This window comes from Tetrahymena thermophila (assembly GCF_000189635.1).
Source record: "Tetrahymena thermophila SB210 genomic scaffold scf_8254731, whole genome shotgun sequence".
In the NCBI taxonomy this organism is placed as follows: domain Eukaryota; phylum Ciliophora; class Oligohymenophorea; order Hymenostomatida; family Tetrahymenidae; genus Tetrahymena; species Tetrahymena thermophila.
In genome coordinates, this window is record NW_002476495.1 from 385918 (window position 1) to 403536 (window position 17619).

The 17619-nt window shown below is 22.6% G+C and overlaps 2 protein-coding genes across 2 annotated transcripts; both read left to right on the forward strand. All coding sequences in view use genetic code 6, as the record gives it.

The window, feature by feature from the left end:
- Window positions 1-759: 759 nt before the first annotated feature.
- Window positions 760-6015, forward strand: TTHERM_00598660 (hypothetical protein; the record flags this gene model as incomplete). Its single annotated transcript, XM_001011730.2, has 5 exons — window positions 760-808; window positions 901-1674; window positions 1741-2199; window positions 2431-3774; window positions 3908-6015. The coding sequence occupies 5 exons, from the start codon at window positions 760-762 to the stop codon at window positions 6013-6015; spliced, it is 4734 nt and encodes a 1577-aa protein (XP_001011730.2).
- A 1612-nt stretch (window positions 6016-7627) lies between these two features.
- TTHERM_000598670 (transmembrane protein, putative) lies at window positions 7628-17002 on the forward strand (the record flags this gene model as incomplete). The annotated part of the gene is made up of 19 exons (XM_012796438.1): window positions 7628-7730; window positions 7783-7950; window positions 8005-8412; window positions 8493-8603; window positions 8661-9322; window positions 9386-9701; window positions 9903-10432; window positions 10510-10962; window positions 11016-12443; window positions 12699-12969; window positions 13012-13109; window positions 13355-13486; window positions 13540-14493; window positions 14546-14930; window positions 15052-15818; window positions 15957-16095; window positions 16144-16332; window positions 16386-16613; window positions 16653-17002. The coding sequence occupies 19 exons, from the start codon at window positions 7628-7630 to the stop codon at window positions 17000-17002; spliced, it is 7692 nt and encodes a 2563-aa protein (XP_012651892.1).
- Between the last annotated feature and the right edge of the window lie 617 nt (window positions 17003-17619).

Below are 17619 nucleotides of genomic sequence, written 5' to 3' on the forward strand. Positions count from 1 at the left end.
TAAAAGTTTTCTCAATACCAAAATATAATATTTTGTTTAAAGAATATTAAACTAATTTATATTATTATATTCCTCAAATTAATTTAAAATTTATATTTATTCAAATTTAAAAATAATACTAAATAAAATGATATACATTTTCTAATTTTATATTTTTAATAAACTCTTAAATCATTTTTATTATTAACCAAAATTTAAATTGTTTAGTTATTAAAAAATATATGACTAAATGTAGATGTTTTTAATTTATTCGATATATAGCTACAATATTAATTTCAAAAGAAATCAAACAGTATCAATGGATATATCAATGTAATCAAAGATTATATTTGAATATGATCATATTAATGTTTATTAATAATTTCTAAAATTGATATATGTTGTATTTATTCATAATAATAGTTGGGGGGAAAAACTACTTTTAAATTAATATTTGAGAATCTTATATGTAATTCCTTACATGATGTATCATTCATTTTATTTATAAATGTCTTAATAGACAAAGTGCTAATACATGAAAAAAAATTTAACTTACTAATTATTATTAATTGAGCTTAAATCTTATTTTGGATTTTTTGTCTCACCAATGTTTATAATAAAGAGTTAAATTACTTTTCTTTGCATCATAATGTGAATTTCAATCTAAATAATAAATTTCTCTTTCTGATTACATCAAAAAACAAAATAAGTAAAAAAAGAATCAAAGTTTAATTTAATTAAAAGAAGCAAAACTAACAAAAGGTATTAAAAAAGTTAGAAATGGATAATAAATATGCAACTATTCTATTTATCTTTCTAGAAATATTTAGTAATTTAAGAATTTTATTACTTATTTATTTAAATTATTAAATTTTAGTTGACATATAAATAAAATTTAATTAATATCTTCGATTAAAAAAGCAAAAGTAGCCTCATAAGTATCTATCATTTAAAAAGATTTCCCTAGCTAACAAAGTTGTTTAAGTGGTACAAATGGTACTTGGTATTCATTAGATGATGGATAGGCTATAACAAATTGCAATACTAGCTGCTATTTAAATGGTGATCCAACCTCTCAATTTGGTTTAGTAATCGACACTAGGTTAACAGTGAGCGGAAATATAGTATATAGCTATAATATTGGAAGTTTTATTTAATATGCAGTAGTTGGAGTCGATATTTTATATTATATAGATAATGGAGCCTATTTAAAAATAGATATAAATTCATAGGTTTCTTAGACATTTAACCCAGGTTCTTAGTCTTTGTACGATGATGTAAATACTTTAGTATGTAATGGCAAATAATAATATATTTAAAAGGCCTCTATAAGTCTAAATAGAGGTTAGAATCAACTTACAAATAATAATTTAATTATTACATTCTCTAAAATTATTACTAGTAATCCTAATACATCTATTTTAGGAATAAAGTCGATTTCTATTTGGTTGAGCTGCTCAATAAACTGCAAAATATGTACAAATTAATTAAATTGTTAGTCTTGCAAAAATGACTTCAAGCTCTCAACTCTACCTTCTGGATAAATAGTATGCTAGCAAACTTAAGGATGCTCTAATAACTGTTATTTATGTGCTGTAAGCTAATCTGAAAATATTTGTGTTTAATGCAAACCAGGTTATTAACTCTCTAATAATACTTGTGTTTTATCTTCAAATCTTTTCATTTGTGGATAAGGTAATTTATTTAAAAATTAAGATGCAGGAATTATATAAACTAAATATTATTTTATATAAAAATTAGATTAGTATTTCGACTATCCATATTGCTAACCTTACAGCTTTAATTGCGCTCTATATGATTCTGCTTCCTAGACTTATGGTAATTGTTCTGGATAGGAAAATTTATCTCAGTATAAGTGTCCTTATTATTAATTTGTATTAATTTATCCAGATAATAACCATTCTTCATATAGATGTGGCTGCATGACAAGTAACTGTTTTGATTGCTATCCTTATGGATTTTGTAATTCGTGTGAATTTGGATACAGCTTATCACCAACAAATACTTGTGGTTCTGTGTGTAATAGTAATTAATATTTAAATAGCAATTCAATTTGTACTGGTTGTGGTTAAAATTGCATAAAATGCAATTAAAATGGTTGCTTATAATGCGCTAATTCTTCATATTACATAGACCCTATTAATTAATAAAATTGTCTTTAATGCTAGATAGCTAACTGTAGTATCTGCTCTTCTAATGGTAATTAAATTTGTTTTTAAATTAATAATTTCGAATGAGTAATTTATATCTAAAAGTTACAATAGAATCAATTGTTATTTGAAAAATTAAAAATATATAGATGCAAATTTTACTTATTAAATTAATTAATTAGATTACTGTATTAATTACCACTCATTTAAATTGGATCTAAATTTACAAAATTTATTTTTTGAATTTACATTATTAATATTTACAAAATAATTAATAAAGGTAAGTGCTCTATTTGTAATTCTGGTTATTAATTAAGCTAAGATTTCTTATCTTGCTAATTACCATGTACTTCACCAAATTGCGCAACTTGTTTACAAGGAAGTTCAACTAATTGCTAAACCTGCATTTCTTAATATGTCGTAAATCCAAGCACTAACCAATGCATATCTATAAATTCTTGTATAGTTGCAAATTGCTAGGCATGTGTTTCTCAAAATCCCCTTGCTTGCAGTACATGTTCTCCTAATTTATCCCTAAATTCAAATTAGAGTTAATGTCTTCCTTGTAGTGTAGCTAATTGTTCTTAATGTCTTTCTAGTAACTATTAATAATGCCAAAAATGTGTTACTGGGTACTATCTTAGTGCAGATTAATCCTAATGTAATTTATGTGCTGTAAATAATTGCGCTACTTGCTAAGATAATAATTATTTACTTTGTAAAACTTGTTAAAGTAATTATTATATTTCTGTTGATTAAAAATCATGTGTTGCATGCGCAGTTTCTAATTGTAATTTATGTGGAACGAATTTATATGAATGCCAATCTTGCAATAATAATTTTTATTTAACAGCTAATAAATCTTAATGCCTACCATGCTAAGTAAATAATTGTTAGCAATGTATAGGATCATATGATAAATGCTAAGTTTGTTAGAATAACTATTTTCTAAAAGCAGATTAGTCTTAATGCCTACCTTGTTCAGTAAATAATTGTTAATAATGTATAGGATCATACAGTAAATGCTAAAGCTGTTAAAATAATTTTTATTTAACAGCAGACCAATCCTAATGTCTACCATGCTAAGTAAATAATTGTTAGCAATGCTTAGGATCATATAATAAATGCTAAAACTGTTAGAATAACTTTTATTTAACAGCAGATTAGTTATAGTGCTTAACTTGCTAAGTGAATAATTGCTAACAATGCGATGGAGCATACAATAGATGCTTGAAATGTTTTAATAACTTTTTACCTAATAGTGATAACACTGATTGCCAAATATGCCAAGTTAAAAATTGCTAACAATGCTCAAGTTATAATTATAATATTTGCTAATAATGCTAATAAAATTACTATTTAAATTCTTCACAAACTTAATGCTAACCTTGTGGTGTTTAGAACTGTAAATAATGTTTGGCGAATAATTATCAAGCATGCTAAATATGCAATAATGGATATCAAATTTCATCAGATTAATTACAGTGCACTTTAATAATTATCCCAACTCCTTAATAAAATTCATTTTAAATAAAATAATAATTGCTAGATAATGGATACAATATAACTTTAAATTTTTAATATCAACTCCAATAAAATAGCCTTGCATAGTCTTAATTATTAAGTAAATAAAATTTATTTTTCCCAAATTATTAATTATTTTTTTAAAAAAATAAATTTTATTTTAAAAATTTTTTTGAGTGGAATTAAAAAAAAATAATTTTAAAATTTCTAACATTTTATTGAATTTAAAATAGGTATATTCAGCATTTCTATTTCTGGTTTTACTTAGAATCAATATACCATGACTTTATAATAATAATCTAATTCTACTATAATCATTTTAATTAATCCGTCAATTAACATAAAAAACTCTAAAATAAATGTAACAATTATTGACAAAAGTTTTAGCTATTAAAATTCTATTTCTGTTGTTACACAAACATAAGATCTTATTCCCTATGTATATTTGTCTTAATCTCAAGTTTAGGCTGCTTAATAAATAGCTAGTGTAGGATAAGGAATATCCACATCTTTGATATCATCTATTGTACCTTCTGTGTTTTTTGGAAATTTTTATATCGTCTGTAACACCCTCGATATTACCGGTTTCTTATACTATCTTATGTTTTTAAATATTAGATTCCCTTTAAATATAATGAAATTTTATGAGCTGTTTAAAAACTTTAATTTCCCGTTTGTGCCTAATCTTTTCTCTTTTATTGTAGATCCTAACTATTATTAAGAGTCACCACCCAAATTTATGGAAATGAACACTGATAATTATTTTTTGAATAACTCTGGTTAATACTTTACAATTTACTTAGCAGGTTTCGGATTGTATCTTTTAGCTAAAATATTTGCGAAAACTTCTATCAAATATATCAATTCTTATTGTCAAAGAGCTATTAAAGAAACTTGGGAATATGGAGCAATTATTGATTTGAGTTGGTCATTCTACATATACTTAGTTGTAGGAATACTTATTTAATTTAAGACCTACAACTTTGATGACAAAAACTCATATGTAGTAAACTACACATTCCACTCTCTTTGCTTTATTATATTTTTTGGCATCCCTTTTTTATATCTTTATAAGATATATAAGAATTAAAATATAAGTATTGATAAGGATTTTCAGACAAAATATTCTTCTCTTATAAATGGATTGAAACTCCCAGAAATTTCAAGTTACGACAAGCCTTTGAAAGAAAATGAAGTAGTCGATTTATAAAATGATGATTTTTAAACAAAATCTGTTAAAAATGAAAACTAGTTTGAAGTAAAAAACTTAGCTCAAATATTTAACTAAAAAATATCTGAGGTCCCTGAAGAATTATAAACTATAGAATTAAATAATGGTAAAAGATACTATACACGCAATCAAACACTAAGGAGAAAAAGAACTAGATTTACCGCAATATCTCCCTCACTTTCGGAAATAAGATTGAAATCGTTTTCTAGCTCATTAACTAATTTATTAGAAGGGAAAAAAACTATAAGAGAGTAGTTAATTTTCAAGTTTAGCAAGTATTATAATGTGGTCTTATACTTCAGAAAAATTCTATTTTGTATGGTGATAAGTTTTATGTATGACTATACATACATATAAATTTCCTTTATATGCGTTCTCAACATATTTATAATAATATACTTATCAGTAGTGACTCCTTTTAAAAGTAACTTCGAAAATGTGTAATTTATTATTTAGGAAGTTTTAATGATAGCCATTTAAATTTGTGCTTCATTGTTAGTTAAGGATAGTTAAGATGAAAACGAAGATACAAGAATGAAAATTGGATGGATAATTGTTGCTATTAGTGGATTTTTAATAGCATACTTTACTATTTTTATTATTAAAGATCTCATAGTATCTATTTATCAATTAGTTAAATCACTAGTAATGTACATTAAAAATAAAAAGAGTAAATCTTAGGTATAACCAGCTATCTTAGAATCCTCACCTGTATAGCTTAACAAAAATATGGATTAAAATATAGTTAATAATAACAATCTAGATAAGAACTTAGATAATAAAGAAGAAATATAATCAATTAGTATTATCTACCAAACTCCTAATGTATAAGGCGAGCAACAAATTAATTCTTAAAAATAAATAAATTGGTAAATAAATAGAAGAAAAAGGAACTCTGTTTTTTCTTAAAGCATTTACAAGAGTAGTCATAGTTTATAATCTACACAGCCAAGTAGTAAAAACATCTAAAAAGTTGAACAATAATAATCTGAAACAAATATATATAACATAAACTAAAACCTAGATAGTACAAATAGAAAAAGAAAGTCAAAATATTATTTTGATTCTTAGTAGATCATATTTAATCCTGATACAGAAAGAAAAGAATGAAACTAATTAAATATAAAAAAGATTCTAAATATTTGTTCTTTAAAGATTATAAATGAATTTTAAAATATTATAATAATTAATTGATTCATTTTATTTCTTATTAATATAATTTATATATAAGTGTATTCATTATTTTGAATTGACAAATTTTTTTTAATTACATATAGAAACATATATTTAATAAAGCTATCAAAAATCCATTTAAAAATAAGTATTCAAATAGTAATTCAAATTTTTATTAATTGTTATTAGAGGTAGCTTTCTAGATATATATTGTAGATAAAAGAATAGAATAAGAAACATCAAAAATAATAATTAATCAACATTTGAAGTTATTTAAAAAACTCCACACCAAATAATTCAATAATCTTATACCAAAACCTATATTTGAATTAAAAATAGTAAAAGAAAAGAATAAGAAACATCAAAAATAATAATTAATCAACATTTGAAGTTATTTAAAAAACTCTCCACGAAATAATTCAATAATCTTAACCTATATTTGAATTAAAAACAGAATAATAGAAGGTTTAAAGAATATTTTTTAGTTTTTTTAGATTAATTTCAATAATAATAGAAGTGTACATTTAAATCCTAAATTTGAGATATAAGAATAAAAGAAAAGAATAAGAAACATCAAAAATAATAATAGATAAACATTTGAAGTTATTTAAAAAACTCTCCACGAAATAATTCAATAATCTTAACCTATATTTGAATTAAAAACAGAATAATAGAAGGTTTAAAGAATATTTTTTAGTTTTTTTAGATTAATTTCAATAATAGAAGTGTACATTTAAATCCTAAATTTGAGATATAAGAATAAAAGTAAAGAATAAGAAACATCAAAAATAATAATAGATAAACATTTGAAGTTATTTAAAAAACTCTCCACGAAATAATTCAATAATCTTAACCTATATTTAAATTAAAAACAGAATAATAGAAGGTTTAAAGAATATTTTTTAGTTTTTTTAGATTAATTTCAATAATAGAAGTGTACATTTAAATCCTAAATTTGAAATATAAGAATAAAAAAAAAGAATAAGAAACATCAAAAATAATAATTAATCAACATTTGAAGTTATTTAAAAAACTCCCCACCAAATAATTCAATAATCTTATATAAAAACCTATATTTGAATTAAAAACAGAATAATAGAAGATTGAAAGCATATTTTTTAGTTTTTTTAGATTAATTTCAATAATAGAAGTTAACATTTAAATCCTAAATTTGAGATATAAGAATAAAAGAAAAGAATAAGAAACATCAAAAATAATAATTAATCAACATTTGAAGTTATTTAAAAGCTCTCCACGAAATAATTCAATAATCTTAACCTATATTTGAATTAAAAACAGAATAATAGAAGGTTTAAAGAATATTTTTTAGTTTTTTTAGATTAATTTCAATAATAATAGAAGTGTACATTTAAATCCTAAATTTGAGATATAAGAATAAAAGAAAAGAATAAGAAACATCAAAAATAATAATAGATAAACATTTGAAGTTATTTAAAAAACTCTCCACGAAATAATTCAATAATCTTATACCAAAACATATTTGAATTAACAATAGTAATAATAGAAGGTTTAAAAAATATCTATTAGTATGAGTAAATCATTCTTTACTTTGAATTTAACAGTCATAATCTTATTGTAATCAATACAAAATTTAAATGCTTAAATATGTTAAGCTTTTTCTAGTCAGCACCGTAAGATTAAATTAATATTTTAATTCATTATGATATAAATTTTAAAAAACAGAGGCTAAATATTTTGAGAACTATATTCCTATTAATTTTTTGAAGTTGCCTAACACTAATATACTTTTGATAAACACTATACGTTTTATTGGCGGTGTATAGTCTTAGAGTATAGTATATTACAATGATATTTCTAGTGAAATTGATAATATTGTGAATGCTGTTAAGAGTAAATTTAAATAATAGTTTATACTTTTAAAAAATAATTTTTATTTTATTAAAGCTAAATACGTTATAAATCAAATGGAGTATGTACAAGAAAGAAATCAAATTTTAGTTCTGAATTCATAATAGCTAATATACGCAGATCCTTATACTCTTGAATCTTAATAAACGCTACCATTCACTGATTTAGAGACTATGCATTTCATCAAAGGATCTAATTATTGTGTCTTAAAAAGTGCAACATATTTCTTATATGTTGTTGACTTTGTAGAAGGAAAATTAATTCTATCTTTGAATATTTTAGTTTTTAATTCTGACATTTATAATATTATTGTGTCTGCAAAGTTACTTTAGCTTTAAAATGGTTAGAATTTTATAGCAGTAGTTGATTATTATGGTGCTTACACTTGGTCAATTGATTTTAAAACTTTTGAATTCTCATTCAATGGATATTATTCGAAAGATTGTATAATTAATTTTTTAAGTCTTTTAAAGAATAGTATTTCACTCTATTTTATTTTATAGTTTAAGATTATTACTTAATAGATCTCCACTAGAGTTATGATATTATATTTTTAGCAGGAGCCCATTGTTAAATCAATGCTTTCTAGATCATTAATTTATAAGCGAATTAGATAAAATTAATCAAGACCGATTGTAGATTAAATATAATAATAATTTTCATTATAAATTTCTTAAAATTTTAAAAAATAGATGTACCAATTGGTTTTTCAGGATATAATGTAATCAGTTTTAGCTTTGTAAATTCTAAAAATAATTTAGGCAGTTTATACATAAGTAACGCTAGTTATATTTATAGAATAGATTTAAATTTTGTCTATAATTAGAATACAAATACATTTGATTCTTTTAGCTTTGCTAATATCAATAAACCTTTTATTGTTAAACCACCTGGAAATCTAATATATGAATGGTATCATTTGGAAGAAAGTCAATAATTTTTAATACCATACAGTGATGATTAAGAATTATAATAAGCTATATTTGTTTATTCATATAGTACAGACACTTCGCTCACTCGTTTTGGTAAAAATAAAATTTCAAAAATAAATTTACTTTAACCATTGTACTATAAAACTTAAGCTTTAAATTCTATATGGTAAACAAAAACATTTAGTTTCTAACTCAATTAAGAAATATACTTTGCTGTAACTACTACATAAGATGAAATAGTAGTCACTAAAGATTCTCCAAGTAACCTAAAATCTATCCTTACTTATCCTCTTATTTAGTCAATCAAAGCAAGATAAAATACATTTTTTTCTGTAAAAAACTGTGATACTTGTTTTATTGCTATGCATGATGCTACATACTTAGCATTTTATAAAGTAATGGACTCATCATTCACTCCTTAAGTAATTATTTCTTTCTTTCTATCTTAATCAAAAATATTAAAGTTATTATAAATATAAAAACAGGTATACGATTTAAGTTAGATAAATCTTGATACTGATTCAATAAGCTTCAATATTGATCCCTACTAAGATATTAATCAAGCTGTTTGGGTTATTGTAGGAATACCTAATAAATAAAATAATGAAAATTTCTTATTTTATGCTATAAGTATTACCTCTTAATAATAGTTTTAATTGCTCTCTGATAAAGTAGAAGACAATAATGAAAATACAAGTTATGCTCTCTATTCCTAAGAAGATTAAGAAATTGTTGGAATAGCTGTTAATGGAAGTATTTTTGTTTGGAATTCTATAGACCTTTCATTCAAATACTCAATAGGTAATCTTACAATAAAATCAAACATAAAATTCAAAATGGGAATTAATTTCATTTTATTTTAGATGAAAATAAACTAATCAAAAAAAAAATCCTATCCCAACAGTTAAATGTTTTTTTTCATTAATTTAAAAAAAATATTAATAAAATATTTTTAAAATTATTTTATTTATTTATTTATTTAAAAATTAATTTTGATAAAAGCGTCCGATTGTTCAGGCTCAATAATTGGTTAATTATTTCATACTGACGATAATAAATTTCTAATAATAGTTTGTGGTGATTACAGTCTAATTATCTATAATTTCTCTAAAAAAACATTTAAACCATTAATGAAACTATTGTCAAATCCATTCTATTTAAATGTATTGAATAAAATTAATATGTTTGGAGTTGGAGATAATATGAGCGGAGATGTTTATTTATGGAGTTTTAATACAGTTACTTAATAATTTGAATAATTTATGCATTTCCAGTCTCCTTCTTTAACAGATGTTGGAAATAATATTCAGTATATAGAAATGACTTAGGTTTTATTTATTTAGTATTAATATAGTAATACATTTTTCCCTATTGGATAATGTCTTTAAAATTTGCCTAGTTGTACTTAGAAATGCTAAATGTAGTTTTATTTTAATACTACTGAAACTACTGATACTAAAGGTCTATATGGGATAGGTTCTTTTGAATATCCTTTTACATCTTCTTTGAGTATAATTTCATCTTTACTTTTAGTAAATCTCTAGATTAAAATAAATATTTTACCAAAGTATTTTTCTATTTAAAAATAATATTTTCATTTTAAAAATAGGTTAAATAATATTTCGAATTAATAAACGGATTTGAAATTCTAAACGTTAATATATTAGTGAGCAACTAAAATTAGATGGTATTTTACAATGAACTGCTAACTTTGTAAGTTTTTGCATAAACAAATTTAACAATTTAGAGCTGGAATAATAATCAATTAGCTTAAATTAATGTAAATTAGTTGCTCCAATTCTCGGGTCTATTTATGCTAAGCATTGATGATATACTTTTTAATTTTATTATTAGTAGCTCCTAATAAAAGTGTGGGTTCTATTTTGATGGTATTACTTCAAGTGCTACTATAGATAACATAAGTATATCTTCAACAGATGGAACATCTGATTGCTTCTTTTTTTAAATAAATAATTCTTTCTTGACTTTTAAAAATATAAACATAAAAAGTTTAGATTTTTCAAATAAATCAACTTTAATAACAATAGTTAATTCTTAATAGGTAATTTTTTTAATTTTAAATTAAAAATAAAATATTTTTATTATATTAAATAGATTGCACTTTAAAATATTCTAATAGATAGTTGTAAATTAAGTGAAAAATTCAGTATATTAACCTAATAGAGCGATGTTAATGTTATTATTGATACTTTTATAATTTAAAATAATCTATGCGATATAAATTAAATTTACTATCCACAATTCTCTGGTTAGCTATTTGAAGCTGGTGAATTCAATGTAGCTAATATGACTATATCCAATAATCAGTTTTGTAATTTATAGATATTCTCAACTGCCAGCACAATCTAACAAAAAAATTAAACATTTTAGTTCTAGAATATAACTATGTACAATAACTCATTTTATACAACACACAATTATCTCTTTTTTGATGCTATTTATTCAATAAATCCTCTTCCCTAACACACTTTAAATATGAGTTATTTAAATTTCACAGATAATTCTTACTTTCCCTCTTCTTAAGTTTAATCAGACATCTACCTCGGAATTACTTAATTAGTTCTAACTGAACAAATTTTTTCAGTTTTAATAACAGAAGTTACAGTAAAAAACCAATAAGAAATAGCATTTTGTTCATTATCCTAATCTTCTCTAGTCTCAATTAGCAATATTTCTTGCTTAAATGATAAACAATTTTTTGATAGTTTAGTCAATAGAGAATATGGTGGATGTTTAATTTTAAATGAAATAAAAAAGATTAGCATAACTAATCTATAATCAAGCTATATAAAAGCAATAAGTAATTCTATTTTAGTAATAAAAAATTATGCTTACACAAATTCGGTAATAAATTTATCAAAAGTAGTTATCACAAGTTCATATTTTGAATAAATTTAAACTAACTCCTAAGCTAATCCAATTTTTATTACTTCCACTTATACTTCTAATATAACAATAAGCAACTCAATTTTTAGCTAAAATAGATTAAATGCAAATCCTAATACATAAACTTATTCAACTTCTGCAATTCAGGCAATTAATCCATTAGGTTCTATATATTTAGTTAATAACCAATATATTAATTCAGTATCTAGTAGTATCTTTAATTTTCAATATATAGTTGGTCTTAATATAACTATTATTAATGCTAATTGCAAGCAATCTTCATTTAATATCACAGATAATGTAACAACTTTAATATAATAAGGAGGTTGCTTAAGGGCTAAATCAAGCAATTTATAAATTCTTTCTTCAAATTTTAGCCAATCCACAGCAAGCTAAGGCTCATTTATTTACTTAGAGAGTCTTAGTTCAGAAACAAATATTTTTATAGAAAAATCTTCTTTTGTAGAAGGTTATGCTTAGAATGATGGTGGTGCATTTTACATAAATTCACAAAACTCAAATTTAAGTTTTGTGTGTAAATCATCTAACTTTAGTAATATCTATACACTTAGTTCTTATTCTTCCTCAATTTCAATAATGTAAATTATTTTAATTTAAGATAAAAATGGTAACTTTGTATAAATGCGCACTAGTGAGCGGAATCAAAAATTTTAAAAATGCTCATTTAATTTTAATTTATGCACACCTATTACCTGCTTTATAAATTTTGATTTTTTTTTGAGCACCAGGTGCACATTTAATCAATGGATTCGATAAAAATATTTATCAACATAAAGTTATAACCATAAAATAAAGAAAATTAAATATAATATTAAATTTTTTTTTTAATCAATATTCAGATAATCAGAAAATTAGAATTTATTAAACTAGATTCTATTCTATGAAGGAGAGTTAACCAATATTTTAGGCTAGGCCAACTCATATTTTTTGAATATCTAAAATTCTAATGTTACTCTTTTTAATATTCATAATAATTTTAACTAAACCTATCCTGATTATTTGAATCAAATAACTAAGCTATCTGACATCTAATCAGTGTCATTTTTCTAACTTTAAAAATCTATGCTCTCAATTGTTGATTGTGGATTTTAAAATTTAATAATAAAAAATTTACAAAATACTTCCCCTCTTCTAATTAATGGTATTAATACGAGTATTATAATTTAAAGATTAATAATTAAAGACTCTACGTTTTCCACATACTTAATTAGTGTCAATTAAGGATCTCTAACAATTGAAGATTCCTAATTTATAAATATAAATTAGATATCCTCAAAACGAGTATTACAATCCTAGATTTCTCTGATAAATTCAGGAGCACTTATATCACTATATTAATCTAAATTATAAATATAATAATAAACAATATTTTAGAAAATAATTTGCATGCTATGCTTTGGCTCTATACTTTAGTTGAACTAAACACAATTTTTTATATCTGACTCTATATTTTTAGAATCAAAAGTGATTAAAATAATTTAATATCATACAAGCTTTTATGTAATTTAAATATTTATTAAAAATAGGCCAATAACGGTGGTGCTATATCAGTTAATGGTTTGGTTTCTAATCTTAACTACATACAAAATACTCAAATGATTAAAAATACTGCCATATCAGATGGAGGAGCTATGCTTTTAATAGCCTAAAAAGATGATGTAATACTTCTTTTTTTTAAATAATTTAAAATTTTTAATCATACAATTAATAGATTTTTACTTTAACTTTGTCTAATTGCTAAATTACTGACAATCAATCTTTAAATGGAAGTGGTGGGGCTTTATTTATTAGCTCAGAAAATGAATCAACAGTACAGTAATAGATCAAAATTTATAAAACAAATCTATCAAATAACAAAGCAGTTACCGGAGGATGTATTAATAATCTAGGTATAAATCCAGTTATAGACTCTTAAAGCATTATATTGAATAACTAGGCCATTCTTTATGGAGATAATATCAATTCATATCCTGATCATTTAGGTTTGATCATGACAACAGATTTAAATAAATATTTCAATTAGTAAACTAATTCTTTAATTTTATCCAATATTAAAAGTGGAGGATAAATTCCAGATATAATCTTTTAGCTAAGAGATTAAACTGCTAAACCAATATTTCCATTAGATGCTGATAAAATAATGATTTAAGCATAATTTAGCAGCAAAACAAAAAATATATCAAATTATTACATTAGAGGAAATTCTACAGCATTTGTAGATTTAAAATAAAAATAATTTGTTTTTTAAGGTATGTAATTAATAGGGATTCCAAATTCATAAGCAATAATTGAGTTCAAATCTGATGTTATAAAAATTTTAAATAAATAAACTAATTAATTTTAGTCAAACTATTCTTATGAATTAGAAGTTTATTTTAGAAGTTGTAATTATGGTGAAACTCAGAATTTTTACAATACATATACAGAATGTGTTGTCTGTGACTAAGATAAATACTCTGTCGATACACAATAATGTTATTCATGTCCTTCTGGAGCAAAATGCAAAAATGGAATTATATATGTAAATTAAGGATTTTGGAGAAAAAATGAAAGTAGTCCTCTAGTTATAGAATGTGTAAATAAGCCTTCAAACTGTATTGGAAATACTTATGGGAATTAAGTATGCTTAGAAGGTTACATAGGACCTCTATGTGAATAATGTGATGTAAATACAACTTTTTAAATATTACTTTAACAATAAATTTAAAATTAATAAGATTTATGGAAGCTATTGGGGAGAGAGCTATTCTAAAATTGGATCTTATTAATGTGCGTAATGTAAAGAATTGAGTACTTTATTGTGGAAAGCAATCTTAATAGTAATCTGGACTTTATTTTCAATTCGACTTGCCATAAAAGGAGACTTAGAGGAATAAACAATAAATGCTTATTAAGTAGCTCTGAAAAGACACTTATCAAAGAATAATCAAAGCACTTCCTTAAAAGGGACTAAATATTAATCTAAATTAAATGTCAAATATGATAACCAAAAAGATAGAAAATCTCGAAATGGAGAAAAAGCTAGTGTTTATATTAAAGTATTAGTTAACTATTTACAAATAATAGGATCAATTATTACTTTCAATATAAAAATAACTACAGGTAAAAAAATTAAAATTTTTTAATTTTAAAATTATTAATTTATCTATCAATCAAGATTATTTATTTATATAAACTAATTTTTTTAAGATGAAAATAATATTTTAAATTTTATCAACAAAAGATGTATTTGAAACTTCATAGTATTTAGGAGCACCTGTAAGATAATAAATGAATTCTGCTGAATGTATATTAAAAGATATGTAAACAGATATACCAATGATATATCTTAAACTACTATTTACTCTCATAGTTCCAATTGGCTATTTAATGGTGTTTATACTTAGCTTAATTTTATAAAGGGTATTTACAAATATAAAAGTTCGTTATTATTCTATTTGTACTGCTGCAATCTTTATATTTATTTTAGTTTAGCCTGATTTAGTTTCTCAAATGATAGCTATTCTTTCATGTAGGGTAATTGGAGATTCTAGTTATATACTCTATAATATAACTTATGAATGCAACACTAGCCAGCACTAGAGATATAGTTCTACCTTAGTAGCTCCTTGCTTATTAGTGTTTGCTTTTATTATACCTATTGGACTTTTTTATTTACTATACAAAAATAAAAATGACTTGCAAAACATTTAAGTATATAAGAAATATGGCTTTTTATATAAAGAGTATAAAAGCCAAAATTATTATTGGGAATTCGTGAAAATTTTAGAAAAAATTTTAATCATTATAATTCTTAACTTCTATTCCCAAGAAACTAATATTAAAGGAGTGCTAATTTTTATGATGATTACTCTCTATGGGATAGCATCTAGTGTTTTATAACCCTATCGTTTGAGTGGGTACAATACAGTTGATTTCTATCAAACAAACGTGTGTGCAGTTTCTGTATTACTTTGTTTATTCATTTACAATAATCCCTTCAATTATTATGTAATCACTTCTATTATAATTATAATCACAATCAATGCTTGGTTTATTATTTTAGTAATTAAAAGAGTTATTATAGGACTTTTAATATAATTTAAGAATGTTATCATTTCATTTTTTTAAAAATTTTCTTATACAAAGTTGCTTGTTCAAAAGTTTCAAAAATAAAAATTAAATCCTTAATTGAAAGCTAAAATAAAAAGAATTTTTTAAGAATTTTTAAATCTTAGTGAAGAGCAAAAGTATGATCTCTTATTATCTGGTGTTAAGATATAAATAGGTATTAAAACTCTTGTCATTTGTTATATTTAATATATTTAATTTATAGGTAAAAATCATAAAAGACTATTTAAAGATTAGTAGATTAATTAGACTATTAAATAAAATAAACTAAATGACTTAGCTACTAAAAATTAATAAAAATTAAACTCAGAAAGTGATTACTTTGATAAAGATAATGAAAATAGCCCAAATACTGTATATACCAACAAGATAAACTAATCTCCTATTTTTTTATGTAATATTTTTGATTGTTTTTTTTTATCATTAAATTTTTTAATTAAATATTAGAATTCGAAGAATTAAATTTAGTAATGAATTAGATAGAAAGTTAAAATGATAAAGAGGATAACTCTAATAAATTAATAAAATTAAAACAAAAATACTTAGATACTGTAAATTAACAAAACTTAAACACTGAATGCGATTACTTTGATAAAGATAATGAAAATAGTCCAAATAATGTATATAGCAGCTAGATAAACTAATCTCCTACTTTTTTATGTAATATATATAATAGTTTTTTTTTAATCATTAAATTTTTTAATTAAATATTAGGATTTAAAAAATTAAATATAGCAATTGATTAGAAAGAGAGTTAAAAGATAAAGAGGATAACTCTAATGAATTAATAAAATGAAATTCTATTAACCAGGTGGATAAAAATAATAATTTAATTTATTTTACTGAATATGAAATAGATAATATGTTAAATATCTGAAAATTATTATTAAATGTTAATAATATATATTATTTATTTGTTATTAACTAAAAAGATTTATTAATTTTAAATTTCGTTTTTCCCTATTAATAATATATTTATATTAAATATTAAGCTTTATTTATTCTGTAAGTAAAATAAAAAACTAATTATTTTTATTTAAGAATTTAAAATAAATATATTATGAAATATTACTTCGACTAAAAAAATTAAAATGTTTTTATTATATTATTTTTTTCAAAAAATAAACTGATATTTAATATTATTTTGGGTTTAGTTTTTTTTTTTAACTAATTTAATATATAAATAATTAACATAATAGAAACATAACAAATATATCATAAATCAACCACTAATTTGAATTAAAACTTTAATTTTCTAAATAGTTTTATTAATAGTTCATTTTAAATTAAATTAAATTTGAACGATATAAACTTAAATATATAGTTTAAAATTTATAAGGTTTAATTTTCATTTAATTTATTAGGTAGTAGTTATATTTGAAATACCTAATGTGCTTCCTAAATTGGTAATATATTATTAAAAATTTGTTAAAAATGTTTTTTAAAAAGTCTTAAAAAGTAGCCCTCCGAGTGAAATACTTGGAAGGCGAAAAAAATAGTAGGCAGAGAGGTTTTTACTGCCTACTGATCTAAAAAAGCCCCTATTGTTATTTCTCTTTTGATAATCTAAATATCATATGATAAATGCTAAGTTTGTTAGAATAACTATTTTCTAAAAGCAGATTAGTCTTAATGCCTACCTAGTTCAGTAAATAATTGTTAATAATGTATAGGATCATAC